Here is a 23,272-nt window from a genome sequence, read left to right on the forward strand (position 1 = left end):
TCCTCTACTGCCAGAACCATTATCCCATTCCCCTAATGGTATTTTGTCCACATGTATATAAATACATATAAACAATACTGTGCAGACTGTCCTCCAGTGGAAACAATGTACTAGACATTCTCAGAACATTGCTTTCAATCCTTCACAACTTCAACTGCACTTTCTTCAAACAAAGTCAGGTAACAACCTTCATTCACATATGGTTACAGTCTTAAAATAAAATTGAATGAAAAGCTGATTTTGGGATAAGTATATATTTACAAAATCAAGGAACTGTTTAAAACAAAGCTGGATGAACATCCTGGCAGAACCACCTTACACTGAACTGTATGTAGAGTTGTAGGTAAAAAACACCAGTAGAGAAACAGAAAGCAAAGTATGCTTTCAAAAGCATTCTTGAATTATTTAACCTTTACAAACGTGCAAATGAAAACAGAAAGTCTCCTTGCCTGTGCTCAACATGAGTTTGAAGTACAGCTGCAATCACCATAAATGTCATTGTCAGCATACTGCCATAAGGCACTCGAGGAGACAGCACAGACTAGCCAACTGCTCCAGACAAGTCACTTGGGTTCCTCCCACCAGTGGCCTAAACCCAGGATCCTCCTCCAACTTCAAGCTTTGCCTCCCTCAATTCTTCAGGTCAAATGAGTGAAATTAAAGAACACCACATACAGGAGAGTTCACAGAGCCCTGTGCTCTCTAAATTTGTATTGATCCCTGTTCCCTAGGAAAGAATCTCAAAATTTTGAGCTAAGTCTCCTTCAAACCTGCTGACAGGGTGTGACATTTCAGCTCTCTGTTCAGTGTACCACCTCATCCTTCCTTTCCAGCCCTTCCTCCCAGGGGAGGGCTGCAGACTTCCTCTCCCTTAGCCTAGTGCCTCCTCAAGGCTCCTGCCTTCCCACCCACTCCCCCCTGAGCTCCTTCTCCAGTCCAGCCCTGCCTCCTGCCCAGACACAGCACACATGGAAAACACAGCTGCTGTGGTCCTGTGCCTGCATGAGGTTGAACTATTCCATCACACCCTCACTGTGAGCTTACACAGACCAATCCAAGCACTTGTAAATCAGTGAGGACAGCCCAGGGCGATGGCAGCTCCACTTGAGCAATATCAGAGTAGAAATTAAAGCCCAGTTAACACGGTTCAGCTGATTCTAGAGACATACAGTGACTCAGCCCCAAAAATACCATCAGCTTTTTACTAGTTAATGCAGTTTGTTTCCCCTTTTGCACTTGTAGCAGGGATCATGGAAATAAACATCCAGCTACTAGTCACTTCCACCTTCAGAAATATCAGGAATTAGACCAGCATGACAGCATTTGCATTAGAAAGGAGAACTCTTACAGCAAAAGGGAAAAGCGCTTTCAAAAAAATTTTAACAAATTTTCCTGTTATACCTTTTGGAACAAAGATTAATGCAAACTTCAAATCATTTAAATGTATGTTACTACTTCATGTTTATCATAATATTACAACATCATATTCACATCACTGTAAAGAAATGCTAAGCTTAATTAATACCTTTGTCCACTTAAAGGCTTACTGGAGCACATGCTTACGATTTAATCTGCCCTGTCTGCCCGGAGCTACCCCTACAACAGGCCTGTCTGTTTTATACTCTTGATTTTAAAAGCTCTTCAACAAGAGAATTTTTTCGCCCCTCCTCGACAGGCAGTCTAACAGACTAATACATCCCACTGGCATCAAAACACAGCTCATGACTTACTCAGGATCCCACATTTCCTATCTGCTCTTTCTTCCTTGTGAAGCACAGTCAGATGCCTCCTTTCTGACTGGGCTTGCAGACAGTGACACCTTGCAGCAGCTGGGCTTTGCCCAAGGATCATGCCTCATTCTACAAACTCTAGCCCTCAAGGTTTATTTTTTGACAGCAATAAATGCAAGGGTTTGGAATATCATCAGAAAACAGAGGGAAAGGTGAGGTAGGGCTTGAAAGACATTTAAGCAACAGTGCTGTCCAGCTGTATTAACACTTAATTCACAGAGACATCACCTTCCCAGAAACACCTGTGCAATGAGGCAAGGATCCAGCATCTTTTACTGCAGAACAGAGTCCAGCCTCATGACAAACACACCACAGAAAACATGTCACTGAACCACAGAAAGTAACCCACAGGACAGACTTGATGGGGTTTTTTCCCCAGGAAACACAGCACTGACATTCAGCAATGCATGTTTCATTGAGGGAAGCTACAAGGAGCAGCAGAAAGAGCCTCTGGAAATCAGCTTTAGGAGATCAGGAGAGAGGAAGGGCACTAGTGATATCTGTGGTCTCCAATAAAGTATCTTGTTAACACCTGAGTAAAATATACAAAAGTTTTTATCTTCCCAGCAAGTACTTCTCAAAATTAAATTCTAACACGCATTGCATTGAGCAAAGAGATGGCACTTCCTGAGTACATCCCTACTTTTCCACAATTTCACTGCCATGTAGGCAGGGAAGACAAATATCTATTTCTGATCCACTCACATTCTTTGGGTATTCCTAAGATGGTCTCACCAGGACTGACTCAATCCTAAGGTCTGTTAACAACCACAGCACAAATGGGGAAATGATTGCTCGTCCTGGCATGTTTATTCTATTTTCTAGAGAGTCAAAGAAGGCAACCCTCAGATAAGAGCTATTCCCTGGTCATACACTGTCTTTCCCCAAGCTCAGCACCATGCTTTATTGCCATCACACTTCCTACATGAAATTTGAAAGAGCATGATTTGATCCATTCCAGAATGCATCTTGATGTGATGTTACACCAAAAAGGCACCTTGTACTTTGAGAATCACAGAAAAGGAAAGTGAGTTTACAAACACAAACGATTCCCCTACCCACACACACACCTCCCCAGCATAACCTGAGGAAAGCTTTTAATTTAATTTCTTTTAGCATCTTAGCACCACATCATCATTCTAAAGCCTTCCTTCATTTCTTCATCTGGGGTATTTACAAGTACTGCCATTGTTTTACACACCTCCTTCCTTCTCAGAGCAAATGGCTGCTTGATCTCCGGATCAGAGAATTCATGTTGGAGCAGGCCTCTGGGGGTTCCATCACGCTCTACCTTACACAGGGCCAGCTATGAGGTCCCAAAAAAATTTGGCTTAAATTTTTTTGGCCTTGAAAACCTGTGAGGACAGACATTGCACAAACCCCTCTGGGTAACTTGTTCCAGCATCTGACTGTCCTCCTTGTGGGAAATGACATCTATCTCGAACCTCATTTCAACTTTCCTTTGTTGTCCCTCATGCAGTCACCATACAACAAAGTGAAGAAGCTCTGTCTTCTTGAGAACCTCCTTCAAAGTACCAGGAGGTCTCTACAGGTCCCATCAAAGTTGTGGTTTTTTTCTTCAAGCTGAACAACCCGAGTTTCCTCAGCATATGATCATCATGCTGTACCAGAGCACTGAAAGGCCTTTAAATGCTCACTTAGCCTCACATCCACCTCTGCCCTCTGCTCATGGCATCAGGGACCCCATTTAAGTTCTGCCTGTTGGCCTTTAGCTGTGTCCTTCCTCCAGCCACGTGTGTGAATCCTGGTCCTGGACCCCGCTGATGCAGACCCTGACCTGAGATAATCACTTCCTTGGGTACTGGCTGCAGTCTTATTAAAATAGTCCTGAGTACTGTCAGCTGCCTTCACTTCCAGAGCACCACACTGGCTCATGCTCAGCCTCTTTAAAGCATTCTCATCTCTTTTTGTCATGCATCAGTAAAGCTAGTGACACTCAACACACAAAACTAACGGGGCATCAGTCATTTGCAAACAGCACAATCCTGAAATATGATAAAAGGGAAAAACTGAGGTGGGTTTTCAACCAAGTAGCTGGGGAATATTAACATACTACTTCTAAGATAAGCAGCCACTTCTGCTCCAGCTCTCTCAGAGTAACACCAAGACAAAGTCTTGGATTCTCTAGCAAAAACTCGTTAGTTTCACTTGTGACACAAATGTGAAAGTAACTCCTCCAGTCAGTGCTGCCGCCTCAGCGTTGGTTTGGTATTTTAATCTGGGCTCTTCCTGTGTTTCACTTTTCTATTGCAGTTTTTTAGTTTGTGTCTTTGGGGAGACAGGGGTTAAACACTAAAAATACACAGTTGTGATGGAAATACCCTCATGGACAGGCTGAGGTTTGGCATGCTTTGGAAGAAAATAACTTAAAATAGCACAGAAAGCAAAGACTGTGGGATATGCATCTCTGATAGCTACTTTCTGCTAAAATAACCAAAATAGCTAAGATAACACTGCCACTCACAGTTAACCCTCTATCCTGCTCAATGCTTGGTTACATTACAAGCCCTGTTATAAAAAAGGCTTTTTCTGTAGGATTTGCAATTTGATCATCACAGGTCTAAAAATATGAAAGGGAAAGATCTGGGGGCAGAAGCTATATTAGCTCCATCAGTTTTCATACTTGGAGCTCAGGAAAAATGCAAAATGGAAGCAAAGGACATAAAACTGCAAGGACAGATTTCTTCCCTGGTGTTCTCAACATCACACTGATCATTTATCTTTTGACATTCTAAAAGTTATTGAGTGCTAACTTTGGCCCCACATTCCATGCCAACACAACTCATGTGAATGTACACTTCAGTGGCTGCTATCCTTTGCAATTATACACCCTGGCTACAAAGCTTAACAAACAAACCATTAAAACAATTTGTGGCACCTGTTACTAACAACTTTGCTACAGGAACATGCTAAGTTCTGGCTTCCATAGGCAGCGTTTAGGCCCATCTAGGAATGGGCCAAGAGCCCAAACAAACTGTGTGTTTTGAGTCTCACGGCTGTTCTAGAGAATATTTAACTTCTACCCAGACATATCCCAGGTGACTTAAGGCCAAGTCTTAAAGTAAGTTCAGTGCGGTCAGGTAGGAAATTCAGGTGCCCCATTCCTGTGGCTCGAACTGCAGAACTATACAGTGCAAAAGCACAGAACAAAAGAGTTGATAGAAGGATTAGGTAGAGAAATGTAGCTCACCCTTGCAGTCTAATTTTTTTTCTTAACACAGCATCCCACACCACAGGTCCTCCCCTGCCCATCAGAAAACCGTGGAGCTGAAGGCCCTCCCGAGAGGCAAACCTCACGGAGCTCCCACCTCCCACCAAGAGCACAGTGACAGGCGGATATCCCAAGATTCAGCACGAAAACTTTCCAAAAGCTCGAACAGGAAAAGGCCACGCTGGAGTCAAGTTTTACATAAGAAGGGGGAAGGCAGGAACCGCTGGCACCACGTCCGCGGGGGCTGCCGAGCGGAGCTGTCAGCCCCGGGCGGGCTCGCTCCCATCCCTCAGGGAGGCTCAGCCTCCCTCCCCTCACGCGCGCCCCGCGCGCTCCCAGCCCCTCGCGCCCGCCGCACCTCGGGGGTGCGCAAGGCCACAGAGAGGCAGCCCCCGCCCGCCAGCAGCGCTCTCCCAGGGTGTTCTCCCGGGCGGCGGGGACAAATCCATCCCCAGCCGAAGCCATCCGCTCCCGTGCGGGATGGGCACTGCGGGCTCCCCGATCGACAGCGGGACCGCGCACGCAGACGCCGCTGCGCTCGTCTCATCCTTCTGAACTAACTTTCCTGTTTCCGCAAAAATCACATAGGCACCGGAGGAGGGGGTGGGGGGTTATTGTTTCCAGCAAACACTCCTCACCCCTACGAGCACCCGCACCCCCATCCCGCCGGTATCCCGCCGCTGCCCAGCATCTCCGGCGGCCGGGCCGGCATCCCGCCACCCCCGTGACGGGCAGCCCCCGGCACCCCCGCCCCGGGCCGCCCCGCTCCTGCCACCTCCCCTCTCCCGGCGCCGGGAATCGCCCGCAGGTCCCCGCCGCCCCTCGCCCCCCGCGGCACCGGGTCTCACCGGCGCGTCCCTGGGCCGGGCCGGATGGGGCCGAGTGCTGGGGGAGCGGCGGAGGTAGGGCAGGACACGGCCCCAGCTCCTGCCAGCGGAAACGGGAGGAGGGGCTCGGACCGGCGTTACCGAGCGGGGAGGAGCTGGGGGCGCTGCCCAGGGGAGGCTCCAGCCCCGCGGAGGAGGGAAGGGAGGGATGGAGGGGAGGGAGCGCTGCCGGCCCGCTCCTCCAGCACCCCACCCGCTCCGTCCTGCGCCCGCCGGAGCCCCTTTGGCAGAGCTCTGCCCGAAGCCCGCCCCGCTCCCTCTGCCGCCCGCGGTACCCTCCGAGAAACCCCTGGGTGGGCGCCAGGAGCATTCCCCCGGCGCACCCTCCCGGAGCTGGCGGGATGTGCCGGGGCGGGGGGCACCGACCGGCCCCGCTCAGCTGCCCTGCCCCGAGGGAGCCGCGGCTGGACGGCCCCTGCGGGCTCCGCTGGGCGGGGGTGGTGCCCGTGCCCGTGCCCGTGCCCGCAGGCGGCCCGCAGCGCAGCCCTGACCGCTGCTGCGAGCGGCAAACCCGGCTGAGATGCTCGCTGGTCCGCAGCCCACCACGACTACCAATGTGTTGCTTTGGCTTCTAGCACAGGGGGAGAGCGTGTCTGAGTGCTCCCCCGAACTTGCTGCGGTCGCAACAGGAGCTGTAGACAGGTGCGGGTCGGTCTCCTCTCCCAGATAACAAGTGATAGGACGAGAGGACACAGCATCAAACTGTGCCAGGTGAGGTTTAGATTGGATATTAGAAAATATTTCTTCGCTGAAAGGGTGTTCAAACATTGGAACAGGTTGCTCAGGGAACTGGTGGAGTCATGATTCATGGAAGTATTAAAAAAAAAATTAGTATATATGGTGCTTAGAGGCATGTTTTAGTGGTGGACACATCAGTCCTGGGACTCTTGGACATCTTTTCCAATCTTAATGATTCTTATCTGTGGTGTTATGAGAGACAGGGCATAAGGGAGATCTTCTGACATCATATAGAAAGTCCCCACCTTCCTTCCTCTGGGTGTCAGTGGAAGTGTAACAAAAACTGAACGAAGTAAATTTCAAACACTCTCTCCAGCAGAAGACTCTCAAGTTCTCTTAACAGAGCTGGGGCAGGTTTTGGCATGGACCACTAAGTGAAGTGTTATGTGCTGAGGAAACAACCTAGAACTGGGCCAGAGATGCCTACAGAAGTAGAGCAGTGCAGAAATGGACACGGGCCTCCTCTGAGAGGAACTGTATTTTACAGTGTATGAAGAGCAACTCAAGGCTTTACCATAAATGTTTTTGCAGAAGGAAGATCTGTTTCACATTCCTAGGTCCCCTGTGTATTCTCATTTCCTTCTCTGGTACTGGTGCTGCTGTCACACTTCTCAGTTCAAGGGGATGTCCACATCAAATATATTCTCTTGTACTTTCCATCATGTCCTAAGTGGATTTTTACAAACTGCTTGGTTCAACAGACTTGAAGCATCCTGGTGGCAGTGCTGCCAGCAACACAGCTGTCATTTGCTGCATGTTTGTTTTTCTCCCTCCCAGAAAAGAAGCATGTGCTGCAGCTCTCTGTTCATCATCTATTTACGTGCAGAAGTACACAAACATTGCTGTGTGTTTACCTTAAAGCAAGCAATGAAGGAAATATGTCTTGCAATGCACCAAGAGATAAAGAGATCTGTGGAGAGAACTTCTTGTGGATCTTTGGTTCCAGACTCCAAGAAAGGTCCATCTTCTGGATGCTGTAGCTCTAACTTGCTGCTTGCTGCAACAAATCCCATTAGACCTGAGGACTGAAGGATCTTCATTCCAGAATTGATGCCAATCTTTAGTAACTTAAACTTTGGAAATAAACAACAACTTCCTGAAAGACAAGCGGCACAGGAAGTCAGCAGACAATGAGAACACATTTGACACTTTTGGTGGTGGTGTTATTGTTGGTTACTTGCTCACTCTAAAAGAGACAGCGTGATGTTGTGTTCTTTGCCTGTTGCATAAGCAAAGCAGCTTTTTACCCGGGTATATGGGATTTCTATAGTTCAAGTCAAAGTAAAAAAATCAATATGTGAAATCAAGTCATCATTTTGTGTCTACTTTGGAATAAAGGTTAAACATGCACAGACAAAAAAACCCCCAAACATATATGGGAGGTTTGTATGAACCTGATGATTTAGGGAAGAGCTTGAGGATCACTGTGAAACTGAGGACTGGAGTGGCTGATATTGTAGATACACTTTGTACCAAGGAAACTGCATTTATCTGCAGGTCTCTTCTCAATTATGCCATCAAGTTTATGAAAGTAGTCTGTTGGAACTGTGGTTCAGCTTCAACTAGCCATCTTCCACAGGCAACCGAATCTAACGTGGGGGCACATTATGTTGTTCATGCAGTGAGGAACAGGAGTTGCACCTCATCAGCATCTTCTCCCAGGCAACCAGCAAGAGGACAAGAGGCCACAGTCTTAAGCTGCACCAGGGGAAGTTTAGGCATTAGAAAAATATTTTTCACAAAAAGAGTGGTTCAACATTGGAACAGGCTGCCCAGGGAGGTGGTGGAGTCACCATCCCTGAGGTGTTTAACAAAAGTGGATGTGGCACTTAATGCCGTGCTTTAGTTGATAAGGTGGTGTTAGGTCATAGGTTGAACTTGACAATCACAAAGGTCTTTTCCAACCTTAATTATTTTGTGATTCTGTGTACCTGAATCCATGGCATCTGACCAGCAAACCTGAAGCTTCTGAGAACAGCTTTGAGTAGCTATGTTTGAGGCATCTAGAAAAGGATGCTTTCCAGTAATTCACAGGATGTACCCCCTCTACTTAATAGCAAGTCTGTGGCTTTGGTCTCAGCCACCAATTTCAGATGAAATCATAATAAGGCAACAGAGCTGAATGCTGTGGGGAAATTAAGGAGGTTGAAAATCAAAGTCTTTGCTTCTCTTTTTGGCAGAAAGATATAATCCATCTAGACTTTCTAACTTTGCTTATATTCGTGTTCTTTCCATTGTTATTGCTGTATTTTGCATCTGAAGGAGATGAGGGAGGTGCTTTTCTCTAAAGATGCTGTATTAGTTTTCCTCAGAATGAGCACCAGTACTTTCTTGGCTCATGTAAGAGGCCAAAATTGTATGGCCTTTTAAATGAGAGGAGTCAAGGTTTGGAGTCGTGACTAATTGCTGAACCAGCAGGCAAACATGGCTTCCAGTGTAGATCTGGACCTGGAGTCCAAGGGGATTGGGACTGCACCACGGTCTGTGAGGTTACAGACAGAGCTGCGGTCAATCTAAGCTTCTGGCTAGCCTTCCCTCGTAGAGAGTAGCCTTGATCTTGCTGTTTCATTACAAGCATGCAAGTTGTCTGCTGCCTTCCTGCTTGGTTTTGATGGAGACTCTGCTTGCAGGATTGGTGAAACAGCATGACCTCCTGACAGCTTCTTGAAGGCTCAGCATGTGTTCTTCCTGCAGTTTCTACAGCTCTAGAGCAAGTTTGAGGGTGTTCTCACCTGTCTGAATTAGTTCTTATTCTTTGCTGTAATCACACAAGACCTTTAACTCCTTCATCTGGTCCACGATGTCAAAGAAGCAAGACAAAAATGAGCTGGGTAATGGGGAAGAAAATGCCACTAGGAAACCGTTGCACCATTGCATGTGTGTAATGCTCAAGGAAATAATGATCCCTGGGTCTAGATATTGAAGTAGAGATTGAAATTCAATCTGTACATCTGGCTCTAGGCCCACCTACATGTTTTCTTTGTTGGCAATGTCAGCTTAAGAAGTTCCCACCCCCTCACCACAAATACATGAATGAATTCAAATGAACTTGTCTTACCTGAAGTGTTCCTTTTTGCTTTGAAGTGCAGATGAAGGGAGGGCTCCTGACTTGCCTAGCTCTGTGCTGCTCAGACCCATGGTCTGTCTTATCTCAGAAGACTATCAGTAAGTGGAATCATTTTAGTAATTCAGTTTGACATGATTTCACAAGCAGATGTAGCTGCACAAATTAGGGCTGATAAACTGAAGCATGTACATTAGAAAAAAAGGGAATCAGTTAAACAAAAACTTTTTAAGTGCTTTGTTTTAAAGAAAACATGGATATTTAGATCTCTGTTTTGTCACTTTACCTTCTAAGGTCTCAGTGTTATGGCTGTAAAGTGACCAGAGGAATCAGCTTTCAATGTTTCATCCTTTGATTTTACAGCAAGTTCTTACAGGTTAAGTTAATAATTCTGGTATTTCTGCCCCAACAGAAATTAAACTTGTAAGACACTCTACTATCCTCATTTGTTGTCAGTTCTTTAGAGCTCAGTTTAGCCTTTCCTCTTGAAACTAGGCTTTTTTTACATATGCTATTTTGTGTTTGCTTTGCTTTATTTTTAGCAAAATTGCAGCTGGCTCTTAGTTCGATGCACTGTCTGGTTTCTTCTGGTGAAATTCCAAGAAAGGAAGCCTTGGGGACAGACAGCTACACAGTCCTTCCAGTCTTTGAAGTTTTTTTGCGTGGATCTCACTCATTCTGCAAGGGGACAGAAGCCTTTTAGTCCAGATCAAAATTTCCAGTACTTCTTTTGCCTCTTAGCTTTACTAAATCTTCTTCATCTCTTGGCCTACATAAAAGTGAGCTCTCCCACACACACAATATTTCTTTTCCTTTCTCCACTGAGTTTCAAAGGCAGGTAGATGTCTCTTTCTAACCCTGGTTATTGATACCAGGGAGCTGTGAACTCCAAGAGCAAGCATGGAAAAAAATACTGCCAGAGAAAAATCTTCCACTGGTATTAGTTTGAAAATAAATCCTGAATAAATGTCCCAAAATCAACTGTGCAAAGATTTCCTCTGTTCCTCAGTCTGTTGGTTCATGTTTACTGCCTTGATAACATCCTATAACTTTGCTTAATGTGGTTTTATTAATGATCAGCTAATGGACTAAGTGAACTTCTAGGGCTCATCTTCAGGGACTGACTTCCATAGGGTCTGCTGCTGTGGTGTAACCCGGCAGTGAAAGCATGCAAGGCACCAAGCTCATGTTTGCAGGAGAATACTAATACACATCATAAGGAATTTTCCATTGCTGGAGACTTTCTCTGCCGTTTCTCTGTACAGGTTTCATTTCAAAATTGTTGTCTGCATTGGCCAAAAACACTTTTCCCAAGGATCAGTCTTTTTTTCTTATTAGCGAGGTTTTATTTGATTTGTTGCCTGCTCCACGCATGGTTCAGAGATCAGGAAGGAGATTGCACAGGGCTGAAGCAGGCAGGTGCATGCATCAGCAATGGACTGTAGACAGCTGGTGCCATTCATACCTATGTGGCCAGCTGGAGGAGCTGCCTGGTTTGCAGAGATGTAGTTAATTCAGTCCTGGGTGGCTTGGTCACCTGGCTGGGACAAGCAATAACACCCAATGGATAGGTGAGGGCAGCCTGTGCTCGCATGGATTTTTCATGTGTAGCACAGGACAGCAGGTATTTCAAGATGCTTTGTTTTCTAGGTGTTTAAAGTACTTGGTTCGTCTTTCTCCAAGCTTGACTGATTCTGGTTACCAGCCATGCAGATCTTAAGGAAAGCTGTTGGCATCTGTGTGTCTGTATTAGTTTGGAAATCCATTCTTGAAGGTATTTCTTTGTCTTGGAGAGAGCAGGCAGAGCAGGAACTTGCTGTAGGTTTTGCTTAATAGGTGCAAGCAAATATTTTGTTCTTGACCATCCACTCGTGGCTCCTGCACAGAAAAGATTAACAGCACTAGCCCTGCAAGGTCCTTAAAACTAGCCTCTGAGAACGCAGCATCTGCAAGACTGGTGGGAAAAAATATATGGAGCACTTTTCCCATAAAAGGGAAACCATCCTTCTCTAGCTGACTTCATGGCATCATCTTTGCTATCCTCCTTACCCTTGTCCTTTCCTTCACATGCTCCAAAGCATAGGGTATGCCTGGTGAAGACTCATCCTTGTCAGGGACCTCCCACGTGCAAATGGAAACCCACACTTTTACACTTACAACACATCAACTGGCATGCAGTTGCTTAATGAGGAAGTAAGTCAATTAGTCCCCCTTCCACATTAAATGGATTGTCCAGGCCACACGACTCTGCCTGGCCATCCAATAAATTTCCTGTTCACCCGCTGCCAGAGCATCATGCAAACCGCCTCTTCCCTCAGAGCAACATAATGGCTGCCTTTCCCCCACATCAGCAGCATTGTGGGGACCAAGATTATTGCCTCTCAGTGACTCCTCTCTGAATAGACAACCTCAGTTTACAAGTAAAGCAGAGAGGCTGTGTTTGATTGCCTTGGAAACACAGAAAGCTACGCTGTTTTCACTCTTCCCTCTCATTCTTTTCCTCCAGTTTGCTCACATATTGACATCCTGTGTAATACTTGTGCATCTCACTGTCTGCAACTAACAGGTGGAATAATTTGACCTCTGTAAATAATTATTTTGCTGGTGCACAAGAGCAGAGACTGGCTCACTGAGCATTGGTAGCTGTGCAGATAGCAGAAGCAAAACCAGCAAGAATTATTTTAGTCTGTCAAGTCATCAGACTTGATACATAGGGAAACCTACTGGGCAAGACAACATGATTAACATACCTGATTTTCTAAGCATAATTTTATTTAAAATGCAAAAGAAAGATTGGTCTCTCACTATCATGCATGAAAGTGAGGGAAGAAGAAACAAGCCTCTAACAGAGTGAGGCTGAATGAGCCTGTGACTGCACAACTGCTGATGTGCACAGGCAGCTGTGCAGGATTTATGAGCAACCTCTACACACAGGCACATGACCATGTATGTCTAACTGACAGCTATATCAATGTATGGTAACCATGTCTGTGCATGTGTTGGCTTTCAAATGAATGTGTATGAGTGCACACACTCAGACCAGGTGTAGCATGAACACTTTCAACCTGTTCATATATGATCAGAGTTGTGGAAGCTGCTGCCATTGCCACTGCCCCACCTGTATGCTCAGGTGCATATGCTCCTTTTATGTGTGTGATCACAGCCTGGGTGTGCACTGTGGGAACTGCTTTTCACAGGTTGCTGATTGTGGTGAGACCCAAAAGCAGTCATTTGCCTGTTTCCTTGACTCCTCATTTGCCTGTTTCCTTGACTCCAAGTCTTTTTTTCATTTGCACAAACCTGGAGATGGAAACTTCACTCTATCAATCACAAACCAGCTCAGAGGTACTTTTCTGAAAATACACAATATCTGCAGTTTATTTTTCAGTTTGGTTTGGGAGGGGGCAGGGGTTGTTCAAGCACAGACTTTTTTCTTAGACATGCATTCCATGGACAACTCAGGGCAGAGAGTCTCTAGTCCTTCACCAGCCGGTAGATGTGATGTTGGGCACCGTGGTCACTAGTTGATACTTCAAAAACATATGCTATGCACAGCAAGGTCTCCTGTGTGTCCCTGTTTGTCACAACCTAGACAGAAAAGGAGAAGAAGCTGAAATGGCAACTGCTATTTCTCTGCTTACGTATTCCAACACATTTGACATGAAGCAGAAAGTCAGTAATAGACAAAGAACAGAGAAGTGCAGGATCCATACACAGCTTGGCCCACAAACCAAAGCACTTTTGCAGCCTCAGAATTACAGTGCAGTGAAGAGACAGGGAGATGACAAAAAATTCACTGTGAGGAAAAGTCCACTGTGACCAAGCAGTGATCGCATCAGTGGAAGCAGGTTCCCTGATGTTGCAGATTTCAGCAGAGTGAAAGCATTCCACTCTGAAAAAAAAGGCTCTTCTTGCTCTGTTTGTTAAGTATAGGAGTCCCCTCCTGTGGCACGCCCACTCCTGTTCAGACATATATTGATATATCACAACCACAGACAGTTGTTTTCCTTCTGCTCCTGCTTGTCATTGGTAGACACAACACATGAGGATTAAAGAGTATAACTCCTATTACAGGAGACTTACAGATTTGACTCCATTACACTTCCCATTCCATACACTATAGATGTTGGGAGAAGGATGGCTGCTGCACTCATGCATTCTTACAGAAGCTCCTTTTTCCCCATTTTTTTTTCCCCTATGGCCCCTCAGGACCCTTTAGCGACTCTACAACGTGACTGTCAGCAGCATGGTGAAGGAGCAGTGTTGTCCTAGTTTCTGCAGCATGCACTAGGTGGCAGAGACAAGAGAAATATTGCTCTCAGAACTCCTAGCTCAGCTTCCCTCTCTCTGTCACTGAACAACTTTGCATGTTCTCGTCACCTGAGTTTGTGCCAAAGCTGAAGTTCTCTCCTGCTGCAGGAGAGATTTTTATCAGCAGCAGCACAAGCTCAACTGCAGAAGAAAACCATTCCAGCTGGAGGCTTGAGCTGTACCAAAGCCCAACTGTTCTTGTGAAAAGAGGAAGAAAATAGCTGTTTTCAAAATTTCCTATTAATTTTAGCAGTCTGATTTTGGTCTGTTTTCTTTTCTTACTTCATGATTGGATTTGCAGTTGAAGTCCTTTCTTCTGAAAGATATGGTGAGTTATACACATCCAGGTGTGCTAAGGCACTGGGCCCTTTTCTGAAAAATGGGCTCTGAAATCTTGGGAGTTCTAGATCCAGAGAAATGTGCCAAGCAAGATAAATGATGCTATGGGATTAGGGGTATTCTAAGCTCATAAAAGGGTTTATAAAAAAAATATAATTAGACTTGCCTCAAAGGTGGTAGTGGGGACTGAGGACTACCAAAATGCCTTGCATTACACATTTTTCAGCTCCACAGTGGGGAAATGCTCAGGCTGCTGCTCAGGGAGCAGCACTTTCATCCTGCATAGCACTGCAAGGTAGTATGTGCCAGCACCCACCTGGGACATGCCTTCAGTGCCAGAAGATAAAGGAAGGACATGAGATTTCTCAAAACATAAAGCCCCTAAGGAAGTATAACTATGTGACAACTTTTTTCTTAGAATTTATAGGAAATGCTGGCCTGACTGAGGAATGAAACATGCAGAAGGCAGCTACAATGTTCCCCAGTAAGGATTACAGCACACAGGTCATCCATCTCTGTCTCTGCCCCTCTCATGCTTTTGCTCATCCAAAATAACTCTCAGCATTTATACTCCTCATTTCTTCCAGATGTTGAAGATCTTAATAAAGCATGAAAGAGTAAACTTAATGCCCTGTGACGTATATTATTAACCTTGTGTTTATGGCTGATGTGTCTGAGCCACAGAGCAGTGAAATGAGTTGCCTGCAGTTACCAAAGATCTTCAGAGAATGGAATGAAAACCACTTTGATTTCCAGTCTTTCATACAGCTACCAGCATCTCTTCTACTTACCAGCCTCACGTTCTCTGGTGAAAGATCTGTGATGCCTCTCACAGAGGTGAACACAGAATTCAGTCTGCTAGAAAAATCCACCTTTTAAACTGTCTGCCCTCTTCCCAAATTTAGACTGCGCTGAACCTGGAACAGCTCCCAGTATAACGAAACACTAATGGAAATCTAATTGCTGTAGCCTTGTAATCCTGACCTATCTAGAGGTTGCAGTGATTCGGAAGGTGTCACAGAGTTTCCCCACAACTCCTTTGCATGTCTCCATATTCTGTACAGGTCCTGGATGGTCCTGAGGAAACAACTTTCTTTCCCCCCTAATATGGTCAATGAAGAACTCTTCCCACAGAAAAATTTTATAGCCACTCAACAGTGCCCTTATGGGTTCTTTTACCTTGCAAAAAGGGCCAGGGCACAAAAAGGACCTCAATATTCGTGAAATAGTGGAATGAGCATTTCCTTCACTGACTTTTTCATCATTCCCCTTCCTTTGTCTCTCTGCCTCATGAGCTCTCCCTTTATTTTTCTTTTTATCTCTCTCTTACCCAGGTCTCTCAAATTCTTTTGCTGCTCCTCTGCATGAGTTACCATCTCTAGAGCTCCATAAATGGTCTTGAAGTGCAATACACATGAAAGACAGTAAGTTCAATTAGACGCTGAGCTATAAAAGGAAATCTGCTTTGACTCTCAGCAGTGAACTCCTGCATGGTGCTTACATGTTGCCAAATTGCAACAAAAACAGCTAAAATTCCTACCTGTAAGATAGTGAAGTTCTCCAGCACACTGTTCATCATGTACTTCTCGGGAAGGTGCTTGAGTTTATGGATGAAGTTGATCATGTATTCGCAGAGAGGGGAGCGGTGGATGCGGTAGGAATAGTGTCCGTTTTCATAGCGTGCATACTCTGTCTGCAGGGAAAAACACAAAAGGGGCACAAATGTGGGGCTATGCTGGCACACCAGTGACACTATCACAGCAAGGGACTCAAAACAGAAAAATTACAGTGGCACTTTTAAATAATTTTATGAACAGTGACCACAGTACTTTGCACCAAGGTCAGTCCCCTTGGTCCTCCAATTTCTTTGGCTTGATTTCTTGTTTTCTTTAAAATGGTGAGTTCCAGCTTCTGAGCTGCAAACCCTCAATGCACTGTGAAAGGTAACTAAGAGGAACACACCAATTGACACCTACACTACAGTCTGCATCTCTACTGGAAAAATACCAGGTGTGAATAAACTGAAAAAGTTAATAACTACTGTTTTAGCAAGACCAGGAAGAGCAGAGATACTATGCTCAGGATGTTTTGTAGCTAAAAAAGACTAAAGCCTTCTGGTACCTGTGTGAGAGAACACAGAATTTATGCCCCCCACTGAGGAAAGGGTTTTGCCAGTGATACACAGAGGGATTTTTTTGCTCACATTCACACCTTAGCTCCTGTATATATTATCTGCCTTTGAAGAGAAACTGAGTCCATAATCTATGGTTTCACAGCAGACCCTTAAATGCCTATAACCTTCTTTCACCCCAGAAGCTTGGTCTTCTTCCATGTGCACCATGACATCTTCCTTTAGCCCCTCTATCCCTCTGCAAATACTTAACTTCAAGCATGCCTACTATCATGTGGCTGGAGATGGGCTTTGGGGAAGGATGCACCTTGAACTGACTGCTGACATGAGAACAGCTGGTGTTCTGCACATAGATGCTTCTGCATCCTAAGGTTCCTTGAGAAACAGGGCAGCAGGAGGCATGTCAAAGCAGCTCTCTTAGCAGCTGAATGTGGAATCAAAAAGAATTTCTTCAATGTCAGTTCTATGCATAACCCAGTTATTTGCAGTTGCTCAAGCTGTAAGTGCATAAGCTCTAGGTCTAATACAATCGTAAGACTAGTCTGTAAATTTATTACAGTCAAATTAATAGCTACAGTCTATAAATGATCTGTTTAAAAACACTGGTGAGAGTGAGGTGTTGCTTATATGTTTTCACATTTCTGGACTACAAAACACATCTTATGTTCCCTAGCTTTCCTTTGCTTCCCAAAAAACCCCAGAGAATCGGCAGAGCTAAGAGTCATACGTATTTACATCTCCTCAGAAACTGAGATTTAAGGGAAAAGTAGCAAACACTAGCAGATCTTTTCTTAGAAATCCTAAGACAAGCATTTTGCAGGCTGAGTGATCTTATATCTATGGCATCCATCTCCCTGACAAGAAGCATGAGATATATTTTGCCTTGAGATACAAAGGCAGGATGCAAATACTTGAAGTAACAAAACGGCAGCCAGAGGAAACCTTGCACCCAGATGTCTGCTCCTTACCTCTACTTTCTCTACCACCTGTTTTCCAAAGGAACACACTTTGGTGGAACAGGTAATGACCATGTTTTCTGGGCTCTCATACTGGCTGGAAACACCATAGAAAGATCTGGATTCATCTTCAATATTGGTATTCAAATCAGCCTGCCAAAAAGAAAAGAAAAAAAAATTCAGATAGTTATCAATAGATGGTTGTGCCATTTTCTCACCACTACGTTGCATAGCAGACAAATGTGCATTGAGCAAGTGGGAGAAATCTGAAGAGTACTGAATAAAAACCTATTTCCACTTCAAAAAATGGTGTGGGTTTGCATACACTTTGGGGAAATCTGCTGGAATATCCTCCTAACATGAAAAACGTATGACACAGCTTGGAGGTACTCAGCATGTGGAGAGCAGACTGCAGAGTCAGAGCAGTGTAACAGACAGGCTAGACTCACCAGGAAGGAAAAAAATGGTAAAGCAATAGCAATAAAGTTTTTCCCCCTAAGAACATAGGTAAGGGAAAAGAGACAGCAGGGAAAAGGAATCTGTGAGTACACACACACATCAGGCTCAGGTGCTACAAATGTGAATAGACAGGATGCAACATAAGGAATGTAGATTACTGATGGATACAGACCAGTTACACCTGAATTCAAACCCATCTCCAGCAGCAGCCAGTTTTCAAATGTGGGTGCCTAAGGCTGGCCAACTGAAGCCTCCTGTTGGGACAGAGCTCCTAAAAATCCTGGCTGTCTGAAGCTTCCACCAGGGGTCATTCCAACCGCAGCTATGAAACAAGTGGCAGTTCCCTTAAGCTCTAGAAACACTACGAGTGTGTGGGAATGCCCAGCTCAGCTTCCTCCCCTTCGAAACTGAAAGGGCAGAGCTTCTCTGTGCTCCACAAGCCCATGTGCTAATTCACATCAGTGTAAAAGCAAGGATCACTTCCCACAGGCTGCTCCAGAGCATTTTATTTTTCCAGCTGAGCTAAGGGAAGAAGAAACTGAAGAAAATGTGTTCCTGCTACAGTGGACACAGGGTGACTAAGACAGCATTACATGCCATTCTAGCAGAGTTTTCTTAACCAATGTCAGTGAAGAGTTTTTTATTTGAGATCTAGAGCAGCACTAAGGACAAGCAATGTGGTGGAACTGGACCACCACAATAGTGAATACTCCTCTTTCTTTGCCATGCAAAATACCTGCCTCTTAAGTGCCATGAGATAATAAATAGTTAGCTTAGTTGTCTTAAGGAACAACTTCACCAAAGGTTTAGGTCAGTCTAGAAAGTGATAGTCAAGTTTTCTCTCCTTCTGTAGACATGTGAGCTTGCTGCTGCCTTTGTGGCACCACAAGAGATGAGGGCACAAAGATTGCCTATTTTCATAGCAACACATACTTGGGTTGGCTTGAGTCTCTTGAGAAACTGCACCTCAGAGTTGTAGCTTGATGATGCCAGGCTGGTCCTGACCCCAAGAGAGAGCAGTCTTAGTTTTCCAGAGCAGTTTGTGCTTCCCCATTCCTGCTGTACTGACACACATCTCTGTAGCTGTATTACAAGGCTCACTGAGGAATTGCTCAGTTAGTTCTCAGTGGGATCAGTTCCCTGGCCTGATTCAGAAACACTTGTGTGTGTGTGTTCAAACAAAGAATGTGTAGGGAGGATGGGTGGCAACAGGGATAGCAGAAGGCAGGACAGTTTATTCTAGTGAATTATTATGGCCATGCTGAAGACCTTGGTATTAAATAACTGTAGTTATGCAGCTACTTTCTTTGTAGCACAAATGCACCTGTATTAGAGAATAGCAGTATTACTCCCCTCTGGTTTACTGTAATACTGTACTTTAATACTGTAATACTCACTTCCATGTCAATGCAATCAACTGTTTTCTTTATTTCACCCACACTCCAACTGTCTAAATAAAGATTAACTTCTTCCCTTGTCCAGAGAGGAACTAGACTAGGAGTCCCTTCACAATATTTTTCTGCTATTTCCCTTAGGAGTGACAAACACAATGTATGGACTTGATTCTGCTATTCCAAAGAAATTCTCCCACTGAGTCAAAAAGAACAAAGGTCAAGGCTACAGAGGCTTGGTCAGGCCACCTCTACATAAACACAGCAGACGCTGTCATTGCAGAACCAGACAAACATTTTCAGGGTCTCACTAGTAAAGTTAAGGTTACATTCTCCAAAAGACTCACTGGTAAAATTAAGAAATAAATACACTCAATACGAGGCAAAGCAGAAAGGTGCTAGTTCCACTTCATGAGAAAAGTTTCACTAGCCCTAAGAAGCCACTGTAAGTGCACCCCCAGTTTGACAAGCCTCTTATCAGAAGGCCAGACTAGAATTTCACAGCCAATTAACATCTAATTAATCAACATTAACGGCAAAACTATGATAATACTGTTTGAATTAAGGAGTTGTCACCATTCACTGACATTATGTACTATCAGGTACCTGGAAGCTGTTACAGTGGAGCAGTGGGATCATGTTGGAACTCACGCACATTTACACTGCACATTTTATTCTAAAGCTTGTCCCATATTATGGGCTAGGATGGTCAGACATAAAGCAATCGATCACCAGGAGCTATGTACCCACCTCCTGTTACCTTTGCAGACCTCATAAACATACATACAGGGAATTTCAGCAACTCCAGGCAATGACAGTAGCAGTTTGCTGAGGGCTCCAGTTCATGATTGCAGCAGAATGCAGCTGGAGCACCCCAGACACTGCTGGCCTTACAGTTACAGCTTTTCCACTTATTTACAGCTGCTGGTTCTCACCTTCTCTAGGAAGGCACTGCCCCTACTAGAGATTATTGAGCACACACATATCTGCTCTTGAACTATTTGCAACCTGGTTTATACATGTGAACTGAAAACAGCAATGGTGTACATGCATACAAGACCAAGGAACAACTCAGAAGTGGAACTTCAACCTCTTAGCTGTGGAGATGATTACCTCCTGAAGGGAGACAAGGCAGAAAATTGAGGAAGAACAGTGTTATCTGCCATAACCAAATTAACTTCTAAATGTCAACCGGACACTGGGATAATTCATGAAAGGGTGCAGTTAAACTTCTCAAGATTGCATGAGGACAAGACCATAGCGACCAAAAGAGCTACTGCATTTAGCTTAACACCTAAAAACACTATGGCCTTCATGCCTAGATTCCTATGAGCTCCTCACAACACCTAGACCATCAGGACTACATTGCTTCTCTACAGAAAACCTTGTGTCAAAGCACATCCAGTCCTGGAGGGAGCACTCGAGGCGAGCAGAGACAGGTCTGACTTACTGTGTCCAGTACATTCCACCCTTAAAAGATGCAAGGGAATAACAGTGACTATGACTCAAAGGAAATTCATCTTCCCAGAACTCCATCAAGCAGGAGAGCTAATCTTCACTTTATAGTCTGGGAATGCACAGAATTGTTTAAAATGTAACTGGATGTGACTAGAACCCAGGTGCCTCACCTCCTCTCTGGCAAATGCCCTAGTATGTCCAACAACAAATGAGATGATCTTAAATACATTCCTTACCCCAACCTAGGCAGCTAAAGGACACAAAGGCAGGATTTAGGAAAGTCTCACTGAGAGCCCCCTGGGGGATGAGCTGCTTGGCTCCCCAAGCTCCTACTTGCCACTGCTGGAACAGGGTGGGACTGCAGAGGCAGCAATAGCATTCAGGCTGTTGGGTGGTGTCCAGCATTCAAACAGCTGTTCTCAAACAGCTGTCTCTTTTACAGGGAAAGGTAGAAGATCAAATAAACAAGGCATATTACAAGCTAAATCTGAGTTATGAGCCACCAGCTGGACCATACCACTTTATCTGACAAAATCAGGGTTCTTGCTTTCTGTCCCACAAGTTCCAAATGCAAAAACCTGTGCACACTCTGGCATAGCAGAAATCTGATGTGTCTGGGATGTGTTCAACCTGCTGTGCAAGCTCAGCACAGATGACACACTTATCCATAGCTTGCCTGATGACTTCCAAACATGCTGAAACTAGAGTCACTGAGATATCTGCGATATAGCATATCCCAGATATTCACATAATGCATGCAAGAGTGAATCTGCCTGCTTGGGGGAGAAACATCTGTGATTTCCTCCTTTCCAGAGAAGTAAGCAGTATGTTTAATTACCTACAAGAAAAGACTTCCAGATGGAAGAGAAGGGATTTGTTCTGGGAAGAGCATAGTAGCCTTCCACAAGTTAATATGCTCCTCTCTCCCCTCCATCTCTGGAAAAAAATCTTTGAAAATTCCTCAGCAATTCAATCTTTCAATCTGCCTTTTGCTGCTAATAATCTCCACACTGTTGAACACTGTGGGGAACAACTTTGGTAGAAGAAATGCCATTGGCAGAGTCCCCTTAAATAAGGCAGCAACTAGCATCACTGCTGGTGATGGCAGGTGGAATTAATGTGTGTAAAAATCATAAAATTCTCTGTTTCTAGCTGTTGCCTTGTTTGCTGCCTGAGGAGTACCAGAACAGAATGAACGTGGAGACCAAATTGCCATTCCTTGCTCTCCAGGCAGTTCCATGATTGAAAGCATCCAGTGGGCAAGGCAGGGTGCTGAGGGCAATTTGCACTGCTGCTGTTTTGACTGGATTTGCTTGTGACAGGAGAGAAGCCAGGTGCAAGACAGCAGTTTCCAGCCCACCCCTTCAGCACCTTCCCACAGAAGTATATTCCATTTAGCTGAAAGAAGCGCTCAGATGCTCAGAAGATCGCTTGCCTATCACCAAGAAGAAATTACTACACACATTCTTCACAGGCAAGACAAGAAATTCCCATGATTCATGTCTCTGCAGATGATTGCTCTGTGCAAAGTACTACCTGTCCTGAATTCCTGGTTTGTCATTTTCCTTCTGTCTTCCATGCAGTCTCACAACTTCTGAAAGTTCCAAGATGCAAAGTGCACCATTTCTACTAACGTGCAAAGCCCTGAGAACGCCTCTTCCCCAAACTATTAATAACAATCCATAGAGGAGGAGTTCAGGGGGAGAAGCAAGGAACAGGTGGCAGAGATAATATTAGCCTGGAAAAGAGCAGGGCTGCCACTGCCCATGTGTTGGGAGGCTGATGTCTCACATTCATTGTCGTGTGCTAGAATGCACTTGGAGCACAGAGAAATGTCACACAGATGTCATACACAACTTGCCAACCCAAGTCCAAAAATCAGTTAATTGTACCAAATTCTTGATGCCAAAATCAAGGAAGAATTGCAAACACTGCCACACTGTTTATGTTTCAAACTCATGAACTTTTAACTCTTAGCTATTGTATAGATCATTTAAAGCACCTTTGAATGAATGTGAACATCTCTTTCTCAGTCATACTAGATCCTCAGTGTTCCCATGAGGTCAGGAAACCTCAACCCTGGTGTTTATAGAATTAGGCCTCTGGTACACAACATATCATCCATATACCATATATTCAATGGTTACTGTAGCAATGGCAGGTTCATGCCTCAAGTTCTTCAAGCCTAAAACTGCAGATACACAACCCCAACTTACTCACTCCTTGGTTTGTTTAAAGTCTTTGTCACCTGCAACCACAACTGCAACTCAGAACCTCTGAAAAATCAATCACCATGTCTCAAAAGCATCCCTTCAAGTATTTAATGCTACTTACCATTTTGTGCTAAAATGATGCTGTAAATTCAATGGTGTAGTAATTGCTTTATCCAATACATCTTTGAACATGAACAGTATATTTGTGTAGTTGTTCAGAGCTATCAGGAAGCAAAATGAAAAAGCACCCTAGCATATACTGTTAAAAAAGTATCAGAATGCAGAGGGATATAAAAATTTCTG

The 23,272-nt window shown here is 44.7% G+C and overlaps 2 protein-coding genes across 6 annotated transcripts in view; both read right to left on the minus strand.

The window, feature by feature from the left end:
• TSPAN9 (tetraspanin 9) overlaps window positions 1–5,981 on the minus strand; it is a 167,647-nt gene extending 161,666 nt beyond the window's left edge. The window contains exon 1 of one of the 3 annotated variants that reach the window (XM_041414105.1): window positions 5,871–5,981. The gene's annotated coding sequence lies outside the window, so the exon portion shown is untranslated. The remainder of the gene's footprint in view (window positions 1–5,870) is intronic. The other 2 variants (XM_041414103.1, XM_041414102.1) reach the window with 2 other exon arrangements.
• Window positions 5,982–13,071: 7,090 nt separating this feature from the next.
• The window catches only part of TEAD4 (TEA domain transcription factor 4), a 50,951-nt gene continuing 40,750 nt past the window's right edge, over window positions 13,072–23,272 (minus strand). For all 3 annotated transcript variants that reach the window (XM_041414153.1, XM_041414151.1, XM_041414154.1), the window contains 3 exons: window positions 17,461–17,601; window positions 15,902–16,054; window positions 13,072–13,299 (listed from right to left, as the gene is read on the minus strand). In XM_041414153.1, the coding sequence (XP_041270087.1) occupies window positions 13,186–13,299; window positions 15,902–16,054; window positions 17,461–17,601 (408 nt within the window). In that variant the 3' untranslated portion in view covers window positions 13,072–13,185. The remainder of the gene's footprint in view (window positions 13,300–15,901; window positions 16,055–17,460; window positions 17,602–23,272) is intronic.

Source organism: Onychostruthus taczanowskii, unplaced genomic scaffold (assembly GCF_017590055.1).
Source record: "Onychostruthus taczanowskii isolate IOZ18803 unplaced genomic scaffold, ASM1759005v1 scaffold44, whole genome shotgun sequence".
Lineage (NCBI taxonomy): Eukaryota > Metazoa > Chordata > Aves > Passeriformes > Passeridae > Onychostruthus > Onychostruthus taczanowskii.